Below are 20,787 nucleotides of genomic sequence, written 5' to 3' on the forward strand. Positions count from 1 at the left end.
AAAAATCAGTTCAGGAGTTCAGTGTAAAAATCAAGGGAAAGGAAGGGAAGAAAATGATGAAATAAATAAATAACAATTATTACGAATGACAACAACGGCAAAAGAAAAATAACAATACAATAAATAGAATATAACAAAAAAAATAGAAATAGAAATTCAAATCACGACAACCAGCCCAGTCTAACATGTTGTTTACCACTGCTGCGAAAAAAAACGGACCAAGAACCCAGGTCCCTCGGCCGACATCCAACCCCCTGCCGGGATTTTGGACTGAACACCCCCCCGTGTACCAATCCCCCGCAGGGGGAAGCCGGTCTGTGGGGCGAAATTTGCGCCCCGTTCCCCAAAAGCCGCCCGCCCACCCCAGCTCTCTCAGCGGTGTGCCTGTCCCTTTAAATCCTGGCAGCGGAGCCAGGGAATCCCTCTCGCAACGCGTCATCCGCGGCAAGGAAACCCGCGCTCGCGTCGTGCGACGCAAATGACCATTTTTGGCAACGTGCGACAACGGACGGGACCAAGTAGGGCGGGGGGAGGCGGGGCCTGACGGGAATAGGCCGCTGCGCCCCACCTCCCACCGCCGCCGCTTCGCCCGCCCCGCCCGGACCCGCGTTTCGCGGGTCCGGGCGGGGCGGGCGAAGCGGCGGCGGTGTTGGGGAGGACGCGGAGGAGGCGATCGCGATCCCTGTCCCGCCCCCCCCCGCGCGGCGGCAGGTGGGAGGCTCCGCGTTGGCAAGGTGGGGCCGGTGCGCCGCGGGTTTGACGTGTGCGAGTGCACATGGTGCGGCGGCGGGCGGATAATAAGCGAGTGGGGCCGGAGCGATGCCATTGCTCTGAGTCACTGCGGGTGCGCGGAGCTCCTGCTTCGCGCTACCGGGGGAGCCGTGGGGTGTAAGACCCGGCGTTGACTCACTCCCCGCGCCAGGAAAAGGGGCGGACGGTGGTAGGGAGGAGGAGAGGAGGGGGGAGGCGGAGGAGAACCGCTCCGCCTGCAGCCCCCGGGGCCGGGGCCGCTTCGCCGTCGGGGCGAGTCACGCCGGGCAGTGCGGAGAGAGGACATCGGCGTGTTCGCTGCCTGCGCTTGCCTGCGCGCACGGCTTTGCTCCCGCCGCGCTGCCGAGCCTTCCTGTCCCGTCGGCGCTCCGCTGCCGCCTGAGCCTCTTTTGTTGTTGTTATTATTATCTCTTTATTTTCTCCTTAAAAAAAAACCAAAACCCGAAACTTTTTACTTTTTTTCCCCCACCATCTCCTCCTTCCAAAGCTTTTTTCTTCCTGCCTTTCCGCGGCGAACGTTGGGAGGCAAAAAGAGCCGAAGAGGCCGGGAGGGAGAAGGGGGCGGGGAGACGGCGAGGGAGCGGCGGGTGTCGGTGCGGGAAGGCGGGGACGCGGTTCCCCCGGCCCGACCTCGGACCATGTACCAGGACTACCCCGGGAACTTCGACACCTCCTCCAGAGGCAGCAGCGGCTCCCCGGGACATCCCGAGAACTACTCCAGCGGCGCAGCCCAGCAGGTAGGGCCGGGTGCTGCCCCTCTCCCCCCGGGGGCTTCTGCGAGCGTTCCCGGCACGGGAGTTCACCGCCACGCCCGGGGAGCGGCGGCCAGGGAGCGGCGCTTCCTCCACGGTGAAGGCGCGGGCGCCCGGCGGAGAGACGCCGTACGCGGGGGCTCAGCCGGTGCCGGCGGGCCGCCGCCGCGTTGCTTTTCTCCTTCCTGCCTTTCTACTCCGGAGCGACTGCTGGGACCCGCGCGGGAGGGACGTTGTGCGGAGTTGCCCTCCGGTCGGTGCCCACTCGGGGCCCGGAGTGCCACGGGAGGCAGCGGCCTGCCCCGTGTGGGGACGCTCGGTGAGACAGTGACCGGCCCGATGCCTCCACCGTCCCGGCCCCAGGTAGAGCAGGGCACGCGGGTGGCGGTGGGGACACCCCGTCTGGTGTCCTGGGACCCGCCGCAGCGGCGGGCCGGGACCAGCTCGGAAACAAGGGTTCCGCAGGGCAGCTCCTCGCCGAGGCCGGTAACACAAATACACGGGAGCATCCGACTCTTCCTTTTTCCTGCTTTTGTTCTCGTCGGGAGCTTCTCCGTCCCTCCGTTTGCCGGCCCTTCCTCGTTTCTGTCCTAGGCTCGCTCGCAACAGTTTGGGCGTCTTCCCTGGGACTTTGGGAGGTGCCACTTGAGTTACTTTCAAGGCGCTATTGCGGCCGCACGCCGGGGATGGCTTGAAGCGCGCTGGGGCTTTTTCAAAACAGCCGAAGTGGTCGTTCCGCTTCTCCCCTCCCCTAAACTGGCTCCTCGGCAGTGACACTAACTTTGCCTTTCCCACCGGTGAGACCCGAAGGTCGGCGGCGTGCCGTTCCGCTCCTTCCGCTGCCCGACTACTCCGTGGCTCTACCGTGAGCCGCCGGCCAATCTCCGGCTGGTGATGGCTCTTTCCCGAGCAGGAGCTTCCCTGGGAGCCGCCGGAGCGCTCCTGGCGCCAGTCGGCTGCTCGGTCCCCCGCAAACTCCCGCTGCCGGACGGCGCTGGAAGAATAGCAGATGCTTCCTGTGGAAGCGGCGTAAATTCGACCGACCTAGAAGCCTAGTCAGGTGGCTTGGGGGGTCATTAATTTTCTTTTCCTTAAGAAAATATCGCGAAATGGCTTATATGCCTCCATCAACTAAATCCTCCACTTCTGGGGAAGGCATTACACAATCGGACCAGTTATACAAACCTGGGTTATTTCATAACTTGTTTACATCAGCTGGCCCAGCCAGCTTTTTCAAAGTTGCTCCCCACACCCCTCCACACTCTCCCCCTTCTCACAATATTATTCATTCCTGTGTGGCTTGTATGAGCGAACTGGCAGTATGAGCATATTGCCGTCTTCACATCAAGAAATCATCGGATCGTTAAAAAAAAAAAAAAAAAAGAAAGGGGGAAAAAAAAAAAAAAAGGTCCGGTTTTAAACTTTGCCAGCCGTACCAGCCCGTGACATTCCTCACATTAAAGAAGTTTTACCAGAAATGACTCGCCGCCGCTCCCCGCCTGCTCAAAACGCATCTCGCTGGTGCCCTCTGCGGGCTGCGGATCCAGATTTCCAGGGGCTGTAGCTCGGCTCCAGCTTATTCCCTGTTTTAACAGTAAATGCCAGGACAAGGTGGGGGAGCGGCGGGGAGCCGAGACGCTGAAAACGCCTGGCAAGCTGCGCTCCCTTTCCTCCGCCGATTCAGCAGCTGCACTGGATTCAAGGCGGTGAAACTCCAGCGCTGCTTAAGAGTTGAGCTCTCGAGGTCTGACTGATAACTGGGCTTTCCCCTTTTTATTTTCTGGGGCTGCAAGTCTTTCAAAGGCAGCTGGCATCTATGGCATTTGATAGAGGGGCCGGACCCCAGTTTCTAGGGTTACTATCTGAATCAGGGCTTTGAGCAGGACGCCGGCTTAGCGAAACATAAATGTTTTCTTTAAGAATCTGGGAGATTTCTCAAGGCCTTGCGCTCTGTCTTTCCCTTGATCCTTACAGATGTTGTGGATTGCATTGCCTTTGCAGTCAGGCTGTTCTGCTGATTCTGGGCCATGGAGATCTGCTGGGGTTTATCCCTACAGAAAATACGCCGCGTAGAATAATTTTTTATTATTTCTCCCCCCCCCAGCAAGAAAAGATGCATCAGTCACATGTTTAAGTGGAAACTGTCTCGGAGCCAAAACTTTGATGCTTTCTAATTATTTTTCCCATGCAACACAGCACTGAAACATTTTAAAGTTGCATGTCAGGCCATTTTCCTAATCACTGACTTTGCCATATGATAAACATAGACTTTAATGGGAAGAGTTTGTATACTCTTCAGAGTGGTTGACTTTCCCCTCAAATATCCTAGCACTGTGTCCAGCTCTCCTTAGAGGAGTTATTCATTGTAGAAAGCCATCAGGGACTTTATATTTATTGTGGTATATATCCTATACACCCTGTATTTGATAGCTGAGTAGTTGTAAAAGATCCTCTGGGTGGTTTTTTGGTGGTTTCGTTGCCGAGTTTGTTTTATTCCATGGCCCTTGTATTTGTTTCTAGATTGGTTTCTGGTGCTGCTTAGCACTTGCAGTTACATGTGTAAGTGAAGGTTTAGAGGGGAGCAGAGATACAGTGGGGTACAGGATAGAAAATCCTCATTAAGTTGGAGAACTGGTGAGCCAGCACCTGAAGTTTGCCTATGCTGCCCCTGCTCCTAAGTTGTGACCTGCTAATGTAGCCTGTCCCTGCCCGTGGCAAGACTCTGCTGGAGACACTCTTGACTGTGGATTGGGGGAGGCTCCCATCCAACTCCTTATTTTTAAGGCAGAGAAGAGACTGACCTCAATTCTTGGCACTTTTAATAACAGGACTCTGTTGTTCAGTTGTTGGATTTCTTTTTAAATGATACCTTCATCTGTATGTTGTTTAGGTTAGGAGAGGAGAGCAGAAGCTTCATGGCTGAGTGTGTGCTGCATGTGTAGCCCTGCAGTGCTGTGAATTCCTTGTAGATAAGGAGAACCGAGAACCCCAGGAGCCTCTCCTAGGTCATGAGAGGAGAGCTCTGGGTGTCCTGTGTGAGAAAATGTTTGGAGGGGTTCTGTAAAGTGGAGAAATGGGGAGGTAGGTGAGGGCAGGCAGTACTGCCAGGCTGGCAGGGGGATTAGAGCTCTCTGAGGGGAGGAAGAATGAGGAAAGCAAAGCTTGGACAGGACTGTGGGGAAGAGCTGGAGCTCCAAAGTGAAGAGGCCAGTGGTCATAGGGCTGTTCAGGGGAGGTGGCAGGGAATCTGGGGCCCTGCCACCGAAACCAGTAGCATTCCAGGGGGCAGAGCTGATGGCCACCGGGTAGAGCATGGGAGGCCAGCCGCACTTTGCCATGGCAAATCTTTTCCAGTGCAGTGTCCCAGCAGGGAAAGCGAGGTATGTGGGGAGAGTCTGACCAGTGAGGAAGCAGTGCTTGTAAAGCCCAGCAGCAGTGGTAGCTTGAGTGCCCCATATCTGAAGACTTGGCCTGTTGCAGCAGCAAGTCCTTTCATTAGTTATCTGGGGAAAATACAGAATACAGAGGGAGTTTTTGAACATACTTTTAAGGATTAGAAAGGAAGCTAGTGACAGAGATGGAACACAGCACAAATAGGGACTGCAGATCTCTTAGCTCTGCAAACAAGCACCATGAAGCTACCAAGGGATGTGGCTGAACCAAGCAGCTCCCTTTTGTTGTCCAGAAGACCTTCACTAGTGTTAAAGACTACATTCAATATAGGAGTGATTACAAGTGGAGTAGTCACTTTATCGGTAACTTGGAGCTTGATCGTTGTCAGACACTTACAACTTAGGTGTCTGATTTGGTGGTGGATCTGATTCTCTCAGCCTCTGACAGGAATTTTTAGCAGGTCGTTGAATGTGGTTGGGTGTTGGAGGCTGTAAAGGTCATTTGCTCTGAAATGCAAGATCTCCAGATGTTTTGCCTTAGCTTTCTAGTGTCCCTGCAAAGAAGACAGGGGTCTTCTCTGCTTTTTTTGTGTACAGGAGTGATGGTGGCACAGGTAGGTAAAGGCCATGATAGAAGCCACTTTTGGAACGAGAAGCAGAACTTTTGTCCATTGACTTGGGCACTTGTGGTTCAACTAGTCTTGCACTTCCTTCCTTTTGCGAGGTTAGGGTCCCTTTATATTATGGTTGTGGAGGCACCAAGGTATCCTCTCCTGCACTGTGCAATCATATCTTACATCGGGCAGAGCAAAGAAGGGGGTTGTGCATGTAATTTCCTCTGTGGTGTTGACAGTTTGCAGCTCTGGGCCTCTGTAGTTAATTGAGAGTGGTCACAAAGGCTGACTGTACTCTGAAAGGTGGGGTATGCTGAGGTTGTGTTTGACTTGAGCCCCGGTGACTCTGATATGCTGGTGGGTCTTTTGCAAAGGTCTTGGTGTCAGTGTGTTCTCTTTGTGCAATTCCCCCACTTGTTTAACTTGATTCACTTTTTGCTTCTCTCATCCTTTCTCGCTGGATTTTGAGCTGTAAGTCAGCATTTGTCTACGTTCAGACTGGATCTCCTCATCTCCAAGTACTGGCAGCTGGGCTTCTGAAATGCTGTAGCTATCAGAATGTGAAATACTATTTGCTGTAGCCTTGGTTTAACAAAGCTTTTAAGGAGCTTGCCTAGGCACACCCTAAAAAGGAAATCTGTGTTGAACTGCTGTCCCTTATCTGGGACGCTTACCTGAGCTGAGGTCAGGCTGATGCAAGGCCCCTGTCTGCTTTGGGAAACTAGTTTGTTGACCCAAGAATGGGCATTTTTCATGGGGTCATTTTGAGGCTTACAAATCTGAGGCAGTGACGGCTGATGGTCCTACAGGACCTGTCCCTTGTGCAGTGATTGCTGGAGTACAGCATGTGTCTAAAACCAAGTCTAACCATTGAAAGGCTCCTGAAGAAGCTCAGCATAGACAAAAGCATTCTTTCTCCCCTGTTTCCCCCTCCGGGGACAAGCGATTGTTTTCCTTGCAGTTTAGTGCCAGCATATTATCCAGATGGATTTACCTCTGTCTGAAACAAGGTGTACATGTATTTTGGAGGAGATCATTACTTGCTACCTTGGTTTTACTGCTGCCTTGTTTTGTCTAGACAGTGCAGAGAGCTGCAGGGAACTTGTCCAATCTGAATCCTAAGACCTATTTTATAGGCTGCTATTAAAATACATATCCTTGCACGTAACCATCCCAGGGCTGGGCTTCTCGCCCTGTGTGTGGCCAGTGCAGAACCACTGAACAAGAAGAGAGCTGCTGTTCTTGTGGTACCAAACCCTGTACTGATTGAGCCTGAATTTCAGGGGAATCTTTTGGCAGAAGAAAGCTTTGCTCTGCTTGGTAATGGCATTTCAGAAGTGAAGTTTCTCTTCCTTTTCTTTGGGCTGCAGAGAAGTGTTTGTGTTTTTTTCTTCTAGAAACTCCCTAATTCCCCTTTCGCTCCACACCGGAAGGAGCAGTGGGCACAGGCAGGAGGCAGCGGGGATGCTGCCTAGGAGGGGAGGCTGTTCTAGGGGATGCTGGGGAGGTGTGGGGAGGATGAGGAAGGAGGCTGGGAGAGGTTAGGGCTGCTCTGAAGGGGAAGCACCTGGGCCCAGCACATTCTCCAAGGGGCTGCAGTGGGTAGGGGCAGTCTAGGATGTTGCACAGGCACCAGCAATCAGTGCCTCTGCTTCAGGCGCTGCTTTGATCTTCACTGGTGCAGCTCCTGAGGGCCTACCTGGTTTCTGAGTAGCCACTTATGTTCTGCTTTCATTGACAGTTTTTCTTTCTTCTCTCTTTCCCTTTTCTCCACTGCTTTCCCTCCTAGAAATTTCGAGTAGATATGCCAGGATCAGGCAGTGCTTTTATCCCTACAATCAACGCCATCACAACCAGCCAAGACCTGCAGTGGATGGTCCAGCCCACTGTCATCACCTCCATGTCAAGCCCTTACTCTCGCTCGCACCCATACAGCCATCCACTGCCGCCACTGTCTTCGGTAGCCGGACACACAGCCCTCCAGCGACCCGGTGTGATCAAAACTATCGGGACCACAGTGGGCCGGAGACGAAGAGATGAGCAGGTAACCATAGTGTGGGGAGCGGCTGAGGGTGCCTCAAAAACTCATGCAGAGGTTCCACCCTGACCTCTCTTGGCCCCATGGGGGAGCACTGAGGCCTGCCTCCTGAGCTGTACAGATGCTAGGGTTTCTCGGGGTGTAGTGTGTAAGCTGGAGGGTGATTTTATTGCTGCTTCCTCATTGTATGGCCAGACTTACCCAACCTCCATCAAACGCTTTACACTGCTGGGCTGCATCATGGCTCAGTTTCAAACACTAGTGAAGCTCTGAAGTCAAGCCCTGGGTTTTGGTTTGAGTGTCTCTGATGCTCCAGGCAGAAGGAGACCTCTGAGCAAGCAGAGGAGCTTTTGTATAGAACGGTTACAAATGTGACACCAAAATTACGTCAGCTGGTGTTTTATATCTGCTCTGTGGCAGCTAGTGCTGCCCCAGTCTCAATATTGGGTGATATCACCAATACCAGCCAGTGCTGTCCAGGGAGGACCTCCACTGTAGTAGCAAGAGCATCTTGAAAGAATGGGGTTTAAATCCATCTTCCCACTAGAGACGTGCAATCGCTGCAACTTTTTACTGGAGGGATGTGGGAATCCCATGAGCAGAGATACTTTTTTTTTCTGCTCTCAGCCCAGTGGCATTCTCATACCTAGGATGGGGTGGCTTGTACCACTTCTGCCCTGTGCTCAGCCTCCCAATGGCTTTATCAAGATGGGACACTGGAGTGTGTTCTTGGACAGAGCAATAGACACTGTGCAGTCATCTCATATTGTGGAAATCCTTTCAGCCCTGTCAATCTCCTCTTAGTATGAAACAGCCTTCTCCAGGGCTGTCTGGTGAATAGCTGTCTGCACTGATAGGCTGATATCTTTAAAAAAATTCAAAAAATGAAAAAAAAACAACAACTCTGAATAATCTAGATGTCCCTGAATTGTTCCCAAGCAGCAGTTGTGTGGGTCGCTGCAGAGCAGTGCAATGAGAGGCACTGCACACCCTCGGTGCTCCAGCACATGCTATTGCATGAGGTCTGTTTCTAATAAGACTCACCAGCCCTGCTTTTACTTCCACGTCATCTATTTTGGTTCACACTGTGATTGTTTTATGTGGAGTTGCTGCCTAGATTAGATGTAAAAGGCAGGGAAGGGGTTAAAGTCACTTGTCCAGAGTGAGCTGTACCTCTGTGTGGGGAGCTGGTGTGGGTGCACGAAGGGCCTGGTTTTGGAAGGAATGACGGGGCAGCTGTGGTGGTTCGGGTACAGCCAGCCCTTTCCCAGCCGGAGCTACCTCCCGGTTCCCTGCGTGCAGGGCTGGTGTCCAAAGCCAGGGAAGCTCTCAGGAGAACTGGGGGAATAATTAGCAACAACTAATTTGTTTGACAAATGCTGCCTCTGTGTTCACAAATTGGCCGTGAAGAGATCACCATACTCTCTGCTTTATTTGTTGTTCAGAGCTATTTGCTGAAGGACGCCTGCCAAGCAATTCCTGGCCTGTGGCTTGTTTGCAAGCCGTACATTCTGGGTCATTCAAAGCCAAGTCCTTTTGATTAGACGCATGCTAAGGCAGTACCCGGGTGCTTTACCGTGGCTCTTTGGCTCAGGTTTCCACTGCTGGTGCTTTGAACACCACATCGGAGAGCCCTTTTGGAAAACATTGTGTAACACTTTATGAAAAAAGCCTGGTTTGATGAATGTTTCTGCCAGTGAATGCACGTATTGGGCTTGGACAAGCTACAGATAATGTGTACAGCGGGGGCACGAAGAGTGCCAAATCCAACTGCTTTCAAACAAATCCAGCAACCGCTGACAGAATATTCCTTTTAAACCCCAGCATAACGTTAAACGCATCCAGATTAGGGGCTTCAGCCTCGTCTGTGCGACTCTTGCAAAGCACAGCTTCCAAGACAGATAGCTTAAAAATTACTAAAGGCTCTGGGAAGAGAAATGTCAGTCCCAATATGTTTCAATGAGGTCTGTGCTTCTAAAGTGTGAAGGGGCTCTTGAAAACGGTACTCAGAAACCCCAAGTCAGCACAGAATCTGTGTGCATGCTTAACACTTTCCTGTACTGCGGATACTGGTGTGCAAATACATTTTAAGCCTGCACACATACAGGCTGGAAGAGCAGCAGGCAGAGCCATAGCAGAGAGAGCGGTGCCTGCCGGAGACTCCCTACTGGGGGGAATGTGCCAAAGCCCCAATGGCTGCCACCCAGCACAGTGGAGGTAACCCCCACCCCAAGATGGAGTGCTGTGATCTGTTGATAGAAACGCTTTCAGGCTCAGAAGCTGTCTCCTGAAGTCCTGGAAGTAGTTCTGTTGCTCAGTGTGCATGCAGGGTCTCATGCTGTGTGCAGGTGAAATTGCAGGCACCATCCGGAGCCTAAAAAAAACCCCAGAACTGAATGAGGGGAATGCCCAGAGGGTGAAGTAAATGCTCTGAAACTGCAAAGATTGAAATTAAGGAAATAAAGCAAACCAAAACAAACCAGAATGAGGTTAGAGTAAAACTAACACTGAAAAGAAAACGTAGGAAAAGGTTAGATGTCTCATTTGTTATTTGGACAGCCCCTGAAGATATTAAAAGTGAAAGCTCTTATGAAAAGGTTTTTCTTTCCGTTCTCTGCTGGCACTATGTGAGATCTGACACGTGCTTCGCAGGGTGCTTGTTTCACTTTTGTTTGCAGTCACCAGGCCAAAGCCCCTGCAGCACATGCCAGCGTGGCTGAAGTGCAGGGCATGAGGTCAGTCTGCAGCAGAGGATGCGTGGCCAAGCGTGTGCTGTGAATACCGCTGGCGGTCTCTTGAGACTGACTCCTGTGCGCCGCAGCAGTGAGCCGGGCCATGCCAGCCGCCTTCACGTGCTGCTGTACCCGCTCCCAGGCCATGGCAGTGGTGCAAACCTATCTGCCACTGCTGGAATTTATAAAACCTCCTCTCAAACCCCAAAGCTAGGCCTGACTTGACCAGATCTTGTGGGCTTCTGCTCACTTCCTCTAGTTTCGCAAGAGTGTTAGTCTATAGGTTTCTATGGAATTGCTCCTGATTTACATCAGTGAAGATGTCAGCCTCAGGAAGCCCTTGATATCACTAGAGCCTTGCCTGCTGATGCAAGCAGCACAGTGTGTTATCTCGCTTGAGTGCTCAAAAATCTGAGGTCAGATTTTTGGGTGGTATAAATCATTGTTGCTTCACATACTTCATGGGAGCGCTGCTGATTTGCCTGTCTCCCCCTCCACCTCATCCCCGACCTTCAAGCTAATAACTATTTCTGTGTGGGAAGCAGCAGATATTTTCTTTCAAGAAAGAGGCACTTACAACATCATGCTCTGGTTTTGCTTAATGTACCACCCAAGTTGTGAAACAATCAGAGCATCTTTTATCTGTTTGGCCTTGGTGCAGATTCACTGTCCTCTTACACAATCTTCCCTCTGCTCCCCACTCCATCTTCTCCTCATCCTTCTGCTAAGACCCAGTGCAAGCAGAGATACTGTGTGCTTTCATCTTCTGCTGACATCAGTGAAGAGGAGTGCTCAGCATCCTGCTGGATCAGGCCTTGTTCCTTTGCATTGTGGTTAAATCCTCACAAACTTCAAGGAATGCCTTGCTCAGATCTGATTGTAGATTTTCTTGGCACTTGCCCACAGCTGTCGCCTGAGGAAGAAGAGAAGCGAAGGATCCGGAGAGAGAGGAACAAGCTGGCAGCTGCTAAGTGTCGTAACAGGCGTCGGGAGCTAACAGAGAAACTCCAGGCGGTATGTGCTCTGCATATGTTTCCCCTTCCTTGTCACTCACCCTTTGGACATTTCTCTCTCTCCAATAGCATGTTTGAGGACAATGACATAAAACACGTGCTTTCCCCTTCCAAGGATGCCCAGGGATGTTGCTCCTACATCAGCAGTGGTGAGCGCTTGGGCCTGAAGCTCAAGAGCCTAAATTCTCCTTGCTGACTGCCCAAAATATTCTTTTAGCCTCTCAGCTAATACTGAGACTCCTTACCTCTGATCTGCCTCCTTATGTGGAAATAAAGTTGCTGTGTGCCTCAAGTGCAGGACAGAAGCACTGAAGGCAATAGGATCATCTGAAAGCAGGAGAAAATGAGGCAGATGTTCTGTCTACCTATCAAAGCTGCATACTTTAGGCTGATGTTTCTTTGGTGGGGGTAACTGATTGCCTGCACAAAGGGAGCACCGCAGAGACAGGTGTTTGGGTGCCATGGGGGAAACAACTACTTGTGCTCATCCCTACCTTCTCCAGCTTAAGAAACATACAGTGGGTAAAGGACTGTCTGAAGAGGAGGTAAGGATGAGTTGTATTGAAAGAAGTTGGAGGGAAGACTCTAGTGCTCCTGCTTAAAAACCAGCCTGGTGCAGGTTTTATTTGATGATCTGATTAACAAGGGCAGCAACAGAAGTGAAAGCACACCAGCGAAACATGCTGCTGACTCAAATTTGACAGGTATTCTCAGTGTAGGAGAGGCAGGCTTTCCTATAGCAAGAATGGAAGGATTTGTCATGACTAAGGTAATAGAAGAGAGAGGAATGCAAAGTGGGAGGTTGTCCCCTGAAGGACTGAGAGTGAATTTTTGTGTGAAGTGGAGAGCTTCTCACACAGGAAAGTAATGATTGCTCATAGATTGACTATGAGCCATCAGTGTGATGTGATTATGAAAAAAGTACATGTATTAATTCTAGAAGCATCCAAGTATGGTCCAGTGGAGGTGAAAGCATTGGGCATTTTTGCAAGTCAGACAAGTGTCAGAGCTAATCTGGAAGAGAAAATTCCAAGAAGTAAAGAAAATTGAAACAGTTTACAGATTGCTTTACACTTCCTCTAAGTGAAAAGAATGTTACTTAACTAATACAATCTGAGTTCTCTTTGCTAATATGCCTGTCAGGCAAGGGAGAATGGTAAAGTCACAGGCCAAACAGTAGTAGAAGCTGGCCATGAGAAAATTAAGGCAAGCTCATGAGAAATCCATTTATAACCCCTAGACTGGCAAAGTCTGGTAATAGACTACTGGTAGACACATGAGAAACAAGACGCACAGCTAGCAATGACCTGGTGCCTGCTTGGCTCATGAGGAGTCTGGGATGTATCTGCTAGTGCCATCTAGGGTCTGGACTTGATGACCATGTTCCAGGTGAGGAACAATTCCCGAGCCTCCGATATTTACTTCATGTTCTTATCTGCAGGAAACTGAAGTGTTGGAGGAGGAGAAGTCAGTGCTGCAAAAGGAGATTGCTGAGCTCCAGAAGGAGAAGGAGAAGCTGGAGTTTATGCTGGTGGCTCACAGCCCTGTGTGCAAAATCAGCCCTGAGGAGCGTCGGAGCCCACCATCCAGCAGCCTCCAGAGTGTTAGGACTGGAGCAAGTGGAGCGGTGGTTGTGAAACAGGAGCCTGTGGAGGAAGAGATCCCATCTTCTTCTTTGGTCCTTGACAAAGCCCAGAGGTCTGTCATTAAGCCCATCAGCATTGCTGGAGGCTTTTATGGGGAGGAGGCACTCAACACTCCCATTGTGGTGACCTCAACACCAGCCATCACTCCTGGGTCCTCCAACTTGGTGTTCACCTACCCTAATGTGTTGGATCAGGAGTCTCCTCTCTCTCCATCTGAGTCCTGCTCCAAAGCTCACCGGAGGAGCAGCAGCAGCGGTGACCAGTCCTCAGATTCCTTGAACTCTCCCACCTTGCTGGCATTGTAATTCCCCTGTGGCCCCCCATTTTGCCAGTGTGTTGCATCCCCTACCAGAACCATGGGGGAGCCCCCCTCCATGGGATTAGAGACAGGCACAGGATCGTTCAAGCACAAGGGCAGCAAGAACAAGGATGGGGAAGTGCTGCAGCTCCAGGAAGGAGAGCGAGGACCAACACCAGCTCCCTGGAGGCAGGAAACGGCAAGGGTGGGACTGATGTGCCAAGACTGTTTGGAAAGGGTGATGTTGCCTCTGTAGGGACTGCCTATGGAAACCTCTTCATGGCTGTAGTGGACTTGGGGAGCGCTCTTGGCCTTAAGTAAAGACAAGATGCCGACAGTTGCTAGTCGTCCCTTTCCTTTGTGAATTGATCTGATCAATTGTGCTCTGTGCTTAGATCATTCTGGTTGATCTTACAGCTTCTCTCATTCCCTTTCTCTCTCTGTGCTTATCATTTCCAATGTTGTCAATCCCATGACATTTCATCCAGTTGGTCTGAACTCTACAGGCTTGTTAGGATCTTTCCTCTTGGGACAGGCTGTGGGAAACGTGTAGGGCTGCCAAGGCAGGAGTGGGAGATGGCTAGGAGGTCCAAGAAAGGGGTGACCAAAAGGAGCTTGAGGGCTTCATAACTCTGTCCTGGGGCACTGAGGCAGCAGGAGAGTCACATGGAAGTCTTTTTAAAAATGTAGATTTATTTATCCTCTTAGGCTCCTCCAAAACCAAGTTAGCATCTCAGGGCCAAAGCAGAATCAGAAAAGCTGCTGGAGTGGCACTTACCAGTGTCTGGCAGGGTTTTACCACAGTTTGGTGGATATCTAATCTGCTGCATGTTGTTTACTTTTCCTGGGCTGCCTGCTGTAGCAGGAGTATTGCATCTTTCTCCCCATCAGGGCTTCTGACTCAGAGGCTGATCTCTTCCTGTCAGTAAATCCTCCCCTCCTCTTGGCTGTATTTGCAGAACATGCTACCAAAAAAGAGGTGGCACCATGTTCCTATAGATCTAGGATGGAGAGTGGCAGTGGTTAAGAGGGTGAAACTAGTAGGCTGCACGCTTCCTGGCTTTTTGATTGCTGGGAAACAAGCATCATACATCCACCACTTGATACTAGTGGGTGTTGTTTGGTCAGAGATTCTCAGTTTCCAAGGTTGAGGGGAAGGCAGTGGTCCAACCTCCAGCACAGCACAAGCCACAGGGTGCTCCTGACTAGTCAGGAATGGCATGGCTGAAGTGATGACCTTTCTGCAGTAGAACAGAGCTTCTGATAACCTCTGGTTATGAATGACAAATTGTGTCAGCAAAGAAAATTGACTTCCATTATTTGCACCTCAGTCTTTGGCTTTTATTTTTTGTTCTGTTGTTTTATGGTGGGTTTGTTTGGTTTGGTTTTGTTTGGTTTGGTTTTTTGGTGTGGTGTTGGTGGTGGGGTTTTTTTGCATTGTAATTGATTTAGTTTTTATGGGGTTCATTGGCCTGAAAACAAAAAAGAAATCAGAGTGCTCTTCTCCTAGCCCTGGGTCTTCTCCAGCCTATGGGTTTGGCTGCTGCTACTAAGTGCTCCAAGAGGGCACAAACTCTCCAGTGCTGATGTTGTCTACTGAAAGCAGTGATGTCTGTAACCTAGTCCCACTTGGACCCGAGCTCAATTCCTGTTAATATCAACACAGCTTGCCAGCTAAGCAACTTAGGAGACAGTTCTTTGGTTCTTCCTGTTGAAGTTGTGATGGCAGCTATTTATCTTGGTGTGAGATTTTCTTTTTTTGCTTCTACTCAACTGAAACCAGGGTGTTTCTTGGTCAGGCTGGACCTGGAGAAATGTGATATGACATAAGACTAATCCTGTGAGATGATACACTGCTGGAGTCCCCACTAACTCCACTGGATGTTTACTCAGCAGGGCTGGCTTCCCTGAAACCCTGGCTACTGCCCATTCCTTGAATCATTTCAAAGGGACATTACTTTAGTTCTAAAGGTAGTCTTTGCTTTTTTTGTTATTACTATTATTTTTAAACCTAGTTATTTGGCAAACCTGCCAGAAAGAGAAAGGATTGATCTTTGTGTTTCATAAAGCTGATTAATAGTCAAGCTTTTTCTTTCTTGCTTAAACATTTCCATCACTGCCTCAGTACCAGAGGTTTCAAATTGAGCTTACACAAGAAGTAACGTTGATAAAGGAGTTCTTGTCCTTACATGAAGACCAAACCTTCCTTTCTAATCAAGCAGATTTTAAACTTCTGTAGTTAGCACGGGGGGGATCCTATTTCCGTAGGGTTTTATGTAGATGCTACCACTTTAGGTGAAACTGCTGCTTCTCTGTCTCCATTTTACCAGATGCTTGTTTGAACCAAAGTGGATTGAGAATCTAAACCTTTCCAATAAAGTGTCCCTGCATGTAATTTCTGCCCATTTCTGAGCAGAATGCAGCATTGACAAGTGATGAATTCTAAGGTGATGCAGCTACCAGATGATCAGGATGATTGCGTCTCAGGAGATCAGAAGCACTCCTCCTATGGTTTTCAGGAAGTCAGGTTCCTCATCAAGCCTGAGTAAGTCTAACTCTTGATGAAACAACAAAAACATACCTTTGCTCTTGCTAACTGGAATCGCTGCCAAAAAGAGCTGTAGCTGGTCATTGCCCACTGCCTTGTTATTGACCTTCTCAAAGACACGAGAGGACAGTCCCCTTTCCTGTTCTGTGATACTGGTGGGAGCCTTGTGAAGCTGCCTAAACAAGAGGATTATTTTTCTACTATCTGGAAAAAGCCCTAGGCACCTTGTGCCTGCTTGTTTCATCCCTCAGATCTCTCAGAGGATGTCTGTGTTGGCATCACTGGTGTCTTGCCTTCTGTATTTTGTAGATGAGTCTTACTTTACTTGCTGGCAGACAGGTACAACTTGATCTCTGTCATTGCTTTGGTTTGGCCCAGGTTTACTGAAGTGCATTTTGGGAGCTCACTGTCTTCCCCATCTCCAAAACGGCGTTTTCCACGAGTACTTTCCCCTGCAGTTTCTAGATGTGGTGTCTCCATGTTCTACGTGTATTGGGGTTCCAGGAGCTGTTATAACTAGCATTTGAGCAAGAGTTGTTGAAGTCAATAGAAAAAGGCCTGGGGAATTTCAGCTGGTATTGGGTCAACCCCCTAGTGACTGGCCCAACAAAGCCTCTAATAATATCTTAAATTAATTGATGCCAAACTGGGAGGAGCAGTAGCAGTTGCATTGAAGGAAACATTCAACTTCCAGGTGATGTTTGCCATTCCAGTTTTGCCCTTGTTCTTCCTTCCCTTTCCCCAGTTTGTGGCATTGCCTTCATCCATTCCTTTCATGTAGATGTGGAGACTGGGTAAGTCTCAGACTGCTTGTGATGTGATGGGATTTGGGACCAACACGCTGGGGACCGTGGCTCTCTGTTGTGTTTTTATAATTATTATTTAAATAATCTATTTAGTTCATCTGAACCTTTAATTTTTGCTGCTTACTCTATGTAGGATCCACCTGGCCTTCATCCTAAATGGAAACAAGAAAATGAAAACAAACCTAAGGCAACCCTTCCCCCCCACGCCCTCCTCCCTGGTATCTTATTTATTGGCACGCACCTGTCTTGTGCCCGCTCCAGCAGATCTGTCTGCCATTAATTTAACGTTCTCCCAACTCAAATTCCTGGTGTTTGGTTCTTGCTTCCTTCCTTCTTTTTTTTCTTTTTTTTTTGGTTGTTGTTTTGTTTGTTTTAAAATTCTAACCCAGACTTCTGCAATGTAAGAAATCTCATTATAACACTTACAAGTTCGTTTTCATTAGGAAGGCCAAGTCAAACATTTTAAGAGGTGGGGGGGGTGGGTGGGGGCAAAAATAAATCTACATTTTATTTCTTATTTATTTATCATGTTTACATACTTTTTTTTTTCCCCTCTTCAAGACTTGGATATAATAAAGCATTAAGAATACTCCAATCTCTTTTTTTGTTTGTTTGTTTTTAGGCTAATGATTTTCTTTTTTTGGTTTTGTTTAATTATTATCCTTTAAATAAAATATCCTGGGTTTTGTTATTGTCTGTATAAAATGTAAAAAGAGATGTGTTTCTAAAGATGCATTATCATTCCTCTGTGGACAGTAGGTGGAATTGAGGACAAATCTCAGAAGACAAGATAATAATAAAATCCCACCCTGTTTTACTTAATTGTCCCCCCTCCTATCCTGTATGATTAAAGGGTTATTCCACTTTCTTGTTTTGTGGTTACTTGATATTAAAACCATATTAAAATGTGTAGAAAATAGGTATCCAATTGTTTTTTGCTCAGTGAGAGGATAAACTGTTGTATATATCTTGATATACTGTGTAGTTCAAAGTAACATCAGTAAGGGATAGTGCATCTTTATTAGAGTGATAAGTTACTAGTGTCACTAAAGTCTACTTTAAGATCCTCCGATACAGAAAGGTCCAGATTCTGATTCCACTCTCCTGGGGGCAAATTGAAAGCATCAGTAGCATTTCTTTGCTGCAAAGCAAGTGTTGGAGGTGGGATGGTGAAATCAATCATTAATAACCATGAGGATTAATGAAGGTTTGAAGGTTTGGGGGCACCATTATCTTTCTTCCCCCCCCCCCCCCCCTCCCCAGAGTTTTAGATCATGGCTCTCTCTATTTTTTTTCCCCTACTTTTTTTTGTCTGCAGTGACAAGGTTTCTGCCAAGGAGGTTCTTAAAGATGACTGCTGAATTGGGACCCATCTTTGCTCATTCTTGCAGTCCTGGAGAATCTCAGCTCTGAAGCATTCTCTCTGGTGTTCTCTCTTTCCTGTTCTTATTTTACTGAATTACAGGCCTACAGTATTTGCACTAAAACAAAAAGCTTGTTAGAGAAAGCTTGCTGCTATGAAAGAAAGAACATATTTAAATGGTTTTGCTTTTACAATTTTAACTGAGTAGCATTTTGTAGAATAAAATCAATTTAGAGTGAAAAGAAAAGATTACTTTTTTCCTCTGCACCTTCCACCCTCGTAACTCCTTTCTTTTCCTCCAGTTCCTGAGTGGTGTGATGTTCTCCCCCTTCTCCCTTGGTGCTCAGTTGTGATGATTGGCTGTATTGTTGACTATGCTGCTGAGAGTTATGACACTTGTAAATCTTGTTTTAATGACATTGTGGACACTTTTGTATAGCAAGAGCTAACTGGAGTTCTTCTCTCTCTGTTAATTGAAGTCATTAAAAAGCTCCCTTTGCCATGAACAATTGAAAGCTTGCCTGTTCCTTCAATATGAACAAAATGGGTACAGCATTGCCAGGTGCCAGGTTGTGGCACATTTTAGGGCTTCTTTCATTGTGGCAGCTGCAATTCAGACAGCTGTTAGCCGCAACAATGGTAAATGGGGCAGAGGCAGGCAGAGTGGACCACCTGGGCTAAAAGGCATATAATGCATTGATCCTTTCGTCTTGGCTTCAAAAAGGAGATGGAGCTCAAAAGTGCGTGCTGAGGTGACTTTAAAATCCATCTCCTTGGCCATGACTTAAAGTTTCTGCTCTGAAAATGTGGTGTGGAGAGCGTGGTTGCTTCACTCACAGTAGGGAAGAAGTTAAAATGGGATTCCTTTGCTCATCTGGGCAAAGGTGCAGTGTCTGGAGTGGAAGGAACCCAGATGCACCAGGTTAGAAGTGGAGGTTGTCATATTCAAGTTAAACAGTGGTGTGGAGGAGATGTCGGGCGAGTCATGGCTAGCCAAGCTGGCACCAGGCCAAGCTGCTCCTTACTCATAGGTTTCCTTAAGAGTAATGTCTGTTTTGTCTTCCTGCTGGTCCCTGTGTTCTCACAATGCTGTTGGGAAGCTTATGAGAGATATTGGAGTAGGTTATGTGGCTGGTGTATGAAAATATTAAGTCATGGGGATTGCTGAAGGTGTCAGTCACCAGAACAGGGAATGTGTACACATGACTGTCTGAAGTTAGCTCAGCAGTCAGGAATCCATAGTGTAGGAAAGCTGACATGAAGTCAATATAAGTTTGGCTTGTAGAGCTGGAGACAGCCTTAGGGTGCCCCATGGGGTCAAGAATGACACAAGAGGTAAAGGAGAGAATTTGGGAGGGTTTTGCTAATTGCAGTCACCCTGGTGGGGCTAAAGGAAAAAGCAGTTATTCTGAGGGACATTCTATTTATAGGCAAATTTGTCAAAGGACCCAAAAGTGTCATCTCTTCTTATCTATCTCCACAGGCCCTCGGGCAGGGGGGAATCCCCATTTGATCTCCTACTGTACACAAGCTTTCTCAAAGGGGAGTGCCTCCGAGATTTCCTGCCTTATGAAGGGCTTTCCCAGTATATTGGTGCACAGAAGAATTCACCTTCAATTTTGTCAAACCGGCTCCTTTGGCATCATATTCCCTTTCCACCCCCTCTTAAAAAAAGGCTAACAGGAGGAGATGTTCTTGCTTGTCTCCTGCCAATCTGAAATGCTCCCTTAACTCTTACTTGCTGACAGTGTCCTCCAAAAAGCTTAATGTTTCTTGTCTGCAAATGCTGGTTGTGAGGTTTAGGCCTCCCACTTGATTTCCTCCCAGCACTGGTGGGTTGAGACTGCCCTTTTATCATCATTAGCTCACAGACACTGGAATGTCCACAGCAGTTACTATAATTTGGTATTGAAGGATGAAATTACACAGCAGAGAAAAGCATTTTCCACCAGTCTTCTATCTGTGGGAGGCTAAGTTCTACCACACTGACATGGAAATCGTGTATTTCCCTGACATCCTCATCTTGGTTTAGATCTCCACTTCACATAGGGAATTTCCCCTCCTTTTGAAGCAAGCTAACCCTTCCTCCATGCTGCAATGCCTAAACCTTGTCATGCAAGTGAAGGATCTGTGTGTTATGGTGTGAGCACAGTCACACTGGAAGATCTGCCATGCCTCTTGGAATGCGAGTGGCATCTGCACCAAAAGCTCTTCCACTGGATTAGTACACATCCCAATGATGTCTTTAGCATGTACAAGAATTCAGGCAAGGTCTTCATTCTCTTTTGCCTGCTTCCTTTGTGTGAGGTGAGACTCACCCCTAGACTTTCCTTATGGTTACATTTCTCAGTGAAGTACCAAGAACTGCTAGTGATTGGTGTCTCTAGGCTGCATGAGCAGGTAGTCTGGGCTTCTTCAATGTCCAGTGGAGGGAAGGCTCTACCTGAGATGGAGCTTTTGTGGCAAGAAAAAGCCAGGAGGACTGACCTGAATATATCATGCCAGAGAAGACAATTTTTCAGATTAAGGCTTTTAAGGATTTTTTTATTTTTCAGTGGGTTTTTTGTCTGTTTGTCTGTGGTGGTTTTGTTTGATGGTTGGGGTTTTTTGTGGTTTTTTTTTTTTTGGTTGGTTGGTGGTTTAGTTTTTGTTGTTGTTTTGTTTTATGGCATTTTGGGGGCGGGGGAGGTTGTTTGGTTTGGGTTTATCTTTTCTAGATGTGATGGAGAATCTGCAGCAGCAGCTACAGGAACATTGTAGAAATTCTGCAAGCAGTGGAAAGAATAAGCATGTGCTAAACCTGAGGAGAGTTTA

The 20,787-nt window shown here is 48.4% G+C and overlaps 2 protein-coding genes across 2 annotated transcripts in view; both read left to right on the plus strand.

Annotated features, from left to right (window-relative positions):
- The first annotated feature begins 618 nt into the window (after window positions 1-618).
- FOSL2 (FOS like 2, AP-1 transcription factor subunit) lies at window positions 619-16,203 on the plus strand. The gene is made up of 5 exons (XM_054162433.1): window positions 619-734; window positions 1,259-1,508; window positions 7,319-7,573; window positions 11,206-11,313; window positions 12,754-16,203. Exons 2-5 carry the CDS (start codon window positions 1,410-1,412, stop codon window positions 13,261-13,263), a joined length of 972 nt encoding a protein of 323 aa, XP_054018408.1. The 5' UTR covers window positions 619-734; window positions 1,259-1,409; the 3' UTR covers window positions 13,264-16,203.
- Window positions 13,315-20,787, plus strand: part of PLB1 (phospholipase B1) — a 128,945-nt gene continuing 121,472 nt past the window's right edge. The window contains exon 1 of the mRNA XM_054162299.1: window positions 13,315-13,461. Within this exon, the coding sequence (XP_054018274.1) occupies window positions 13,315-13,461 (147 nt within the window). The remainder of the gene's footprint in view (window positions 13,462-20,787) is intronic.

Source organism: Dryobates pubescens, chromosome 6, assembly GCF_014839835.1.
Source record: "Dryobates pubescens isolate bDryPub1 chromosome 6, bDryPub1.pri, whole genome shotgun sequence".
Lineage (NCBI taxonomy): Eukaryota > Metazoa > Chordata > Aves > Piciformes > Picidae > Dryobates > Dryobates pubescens.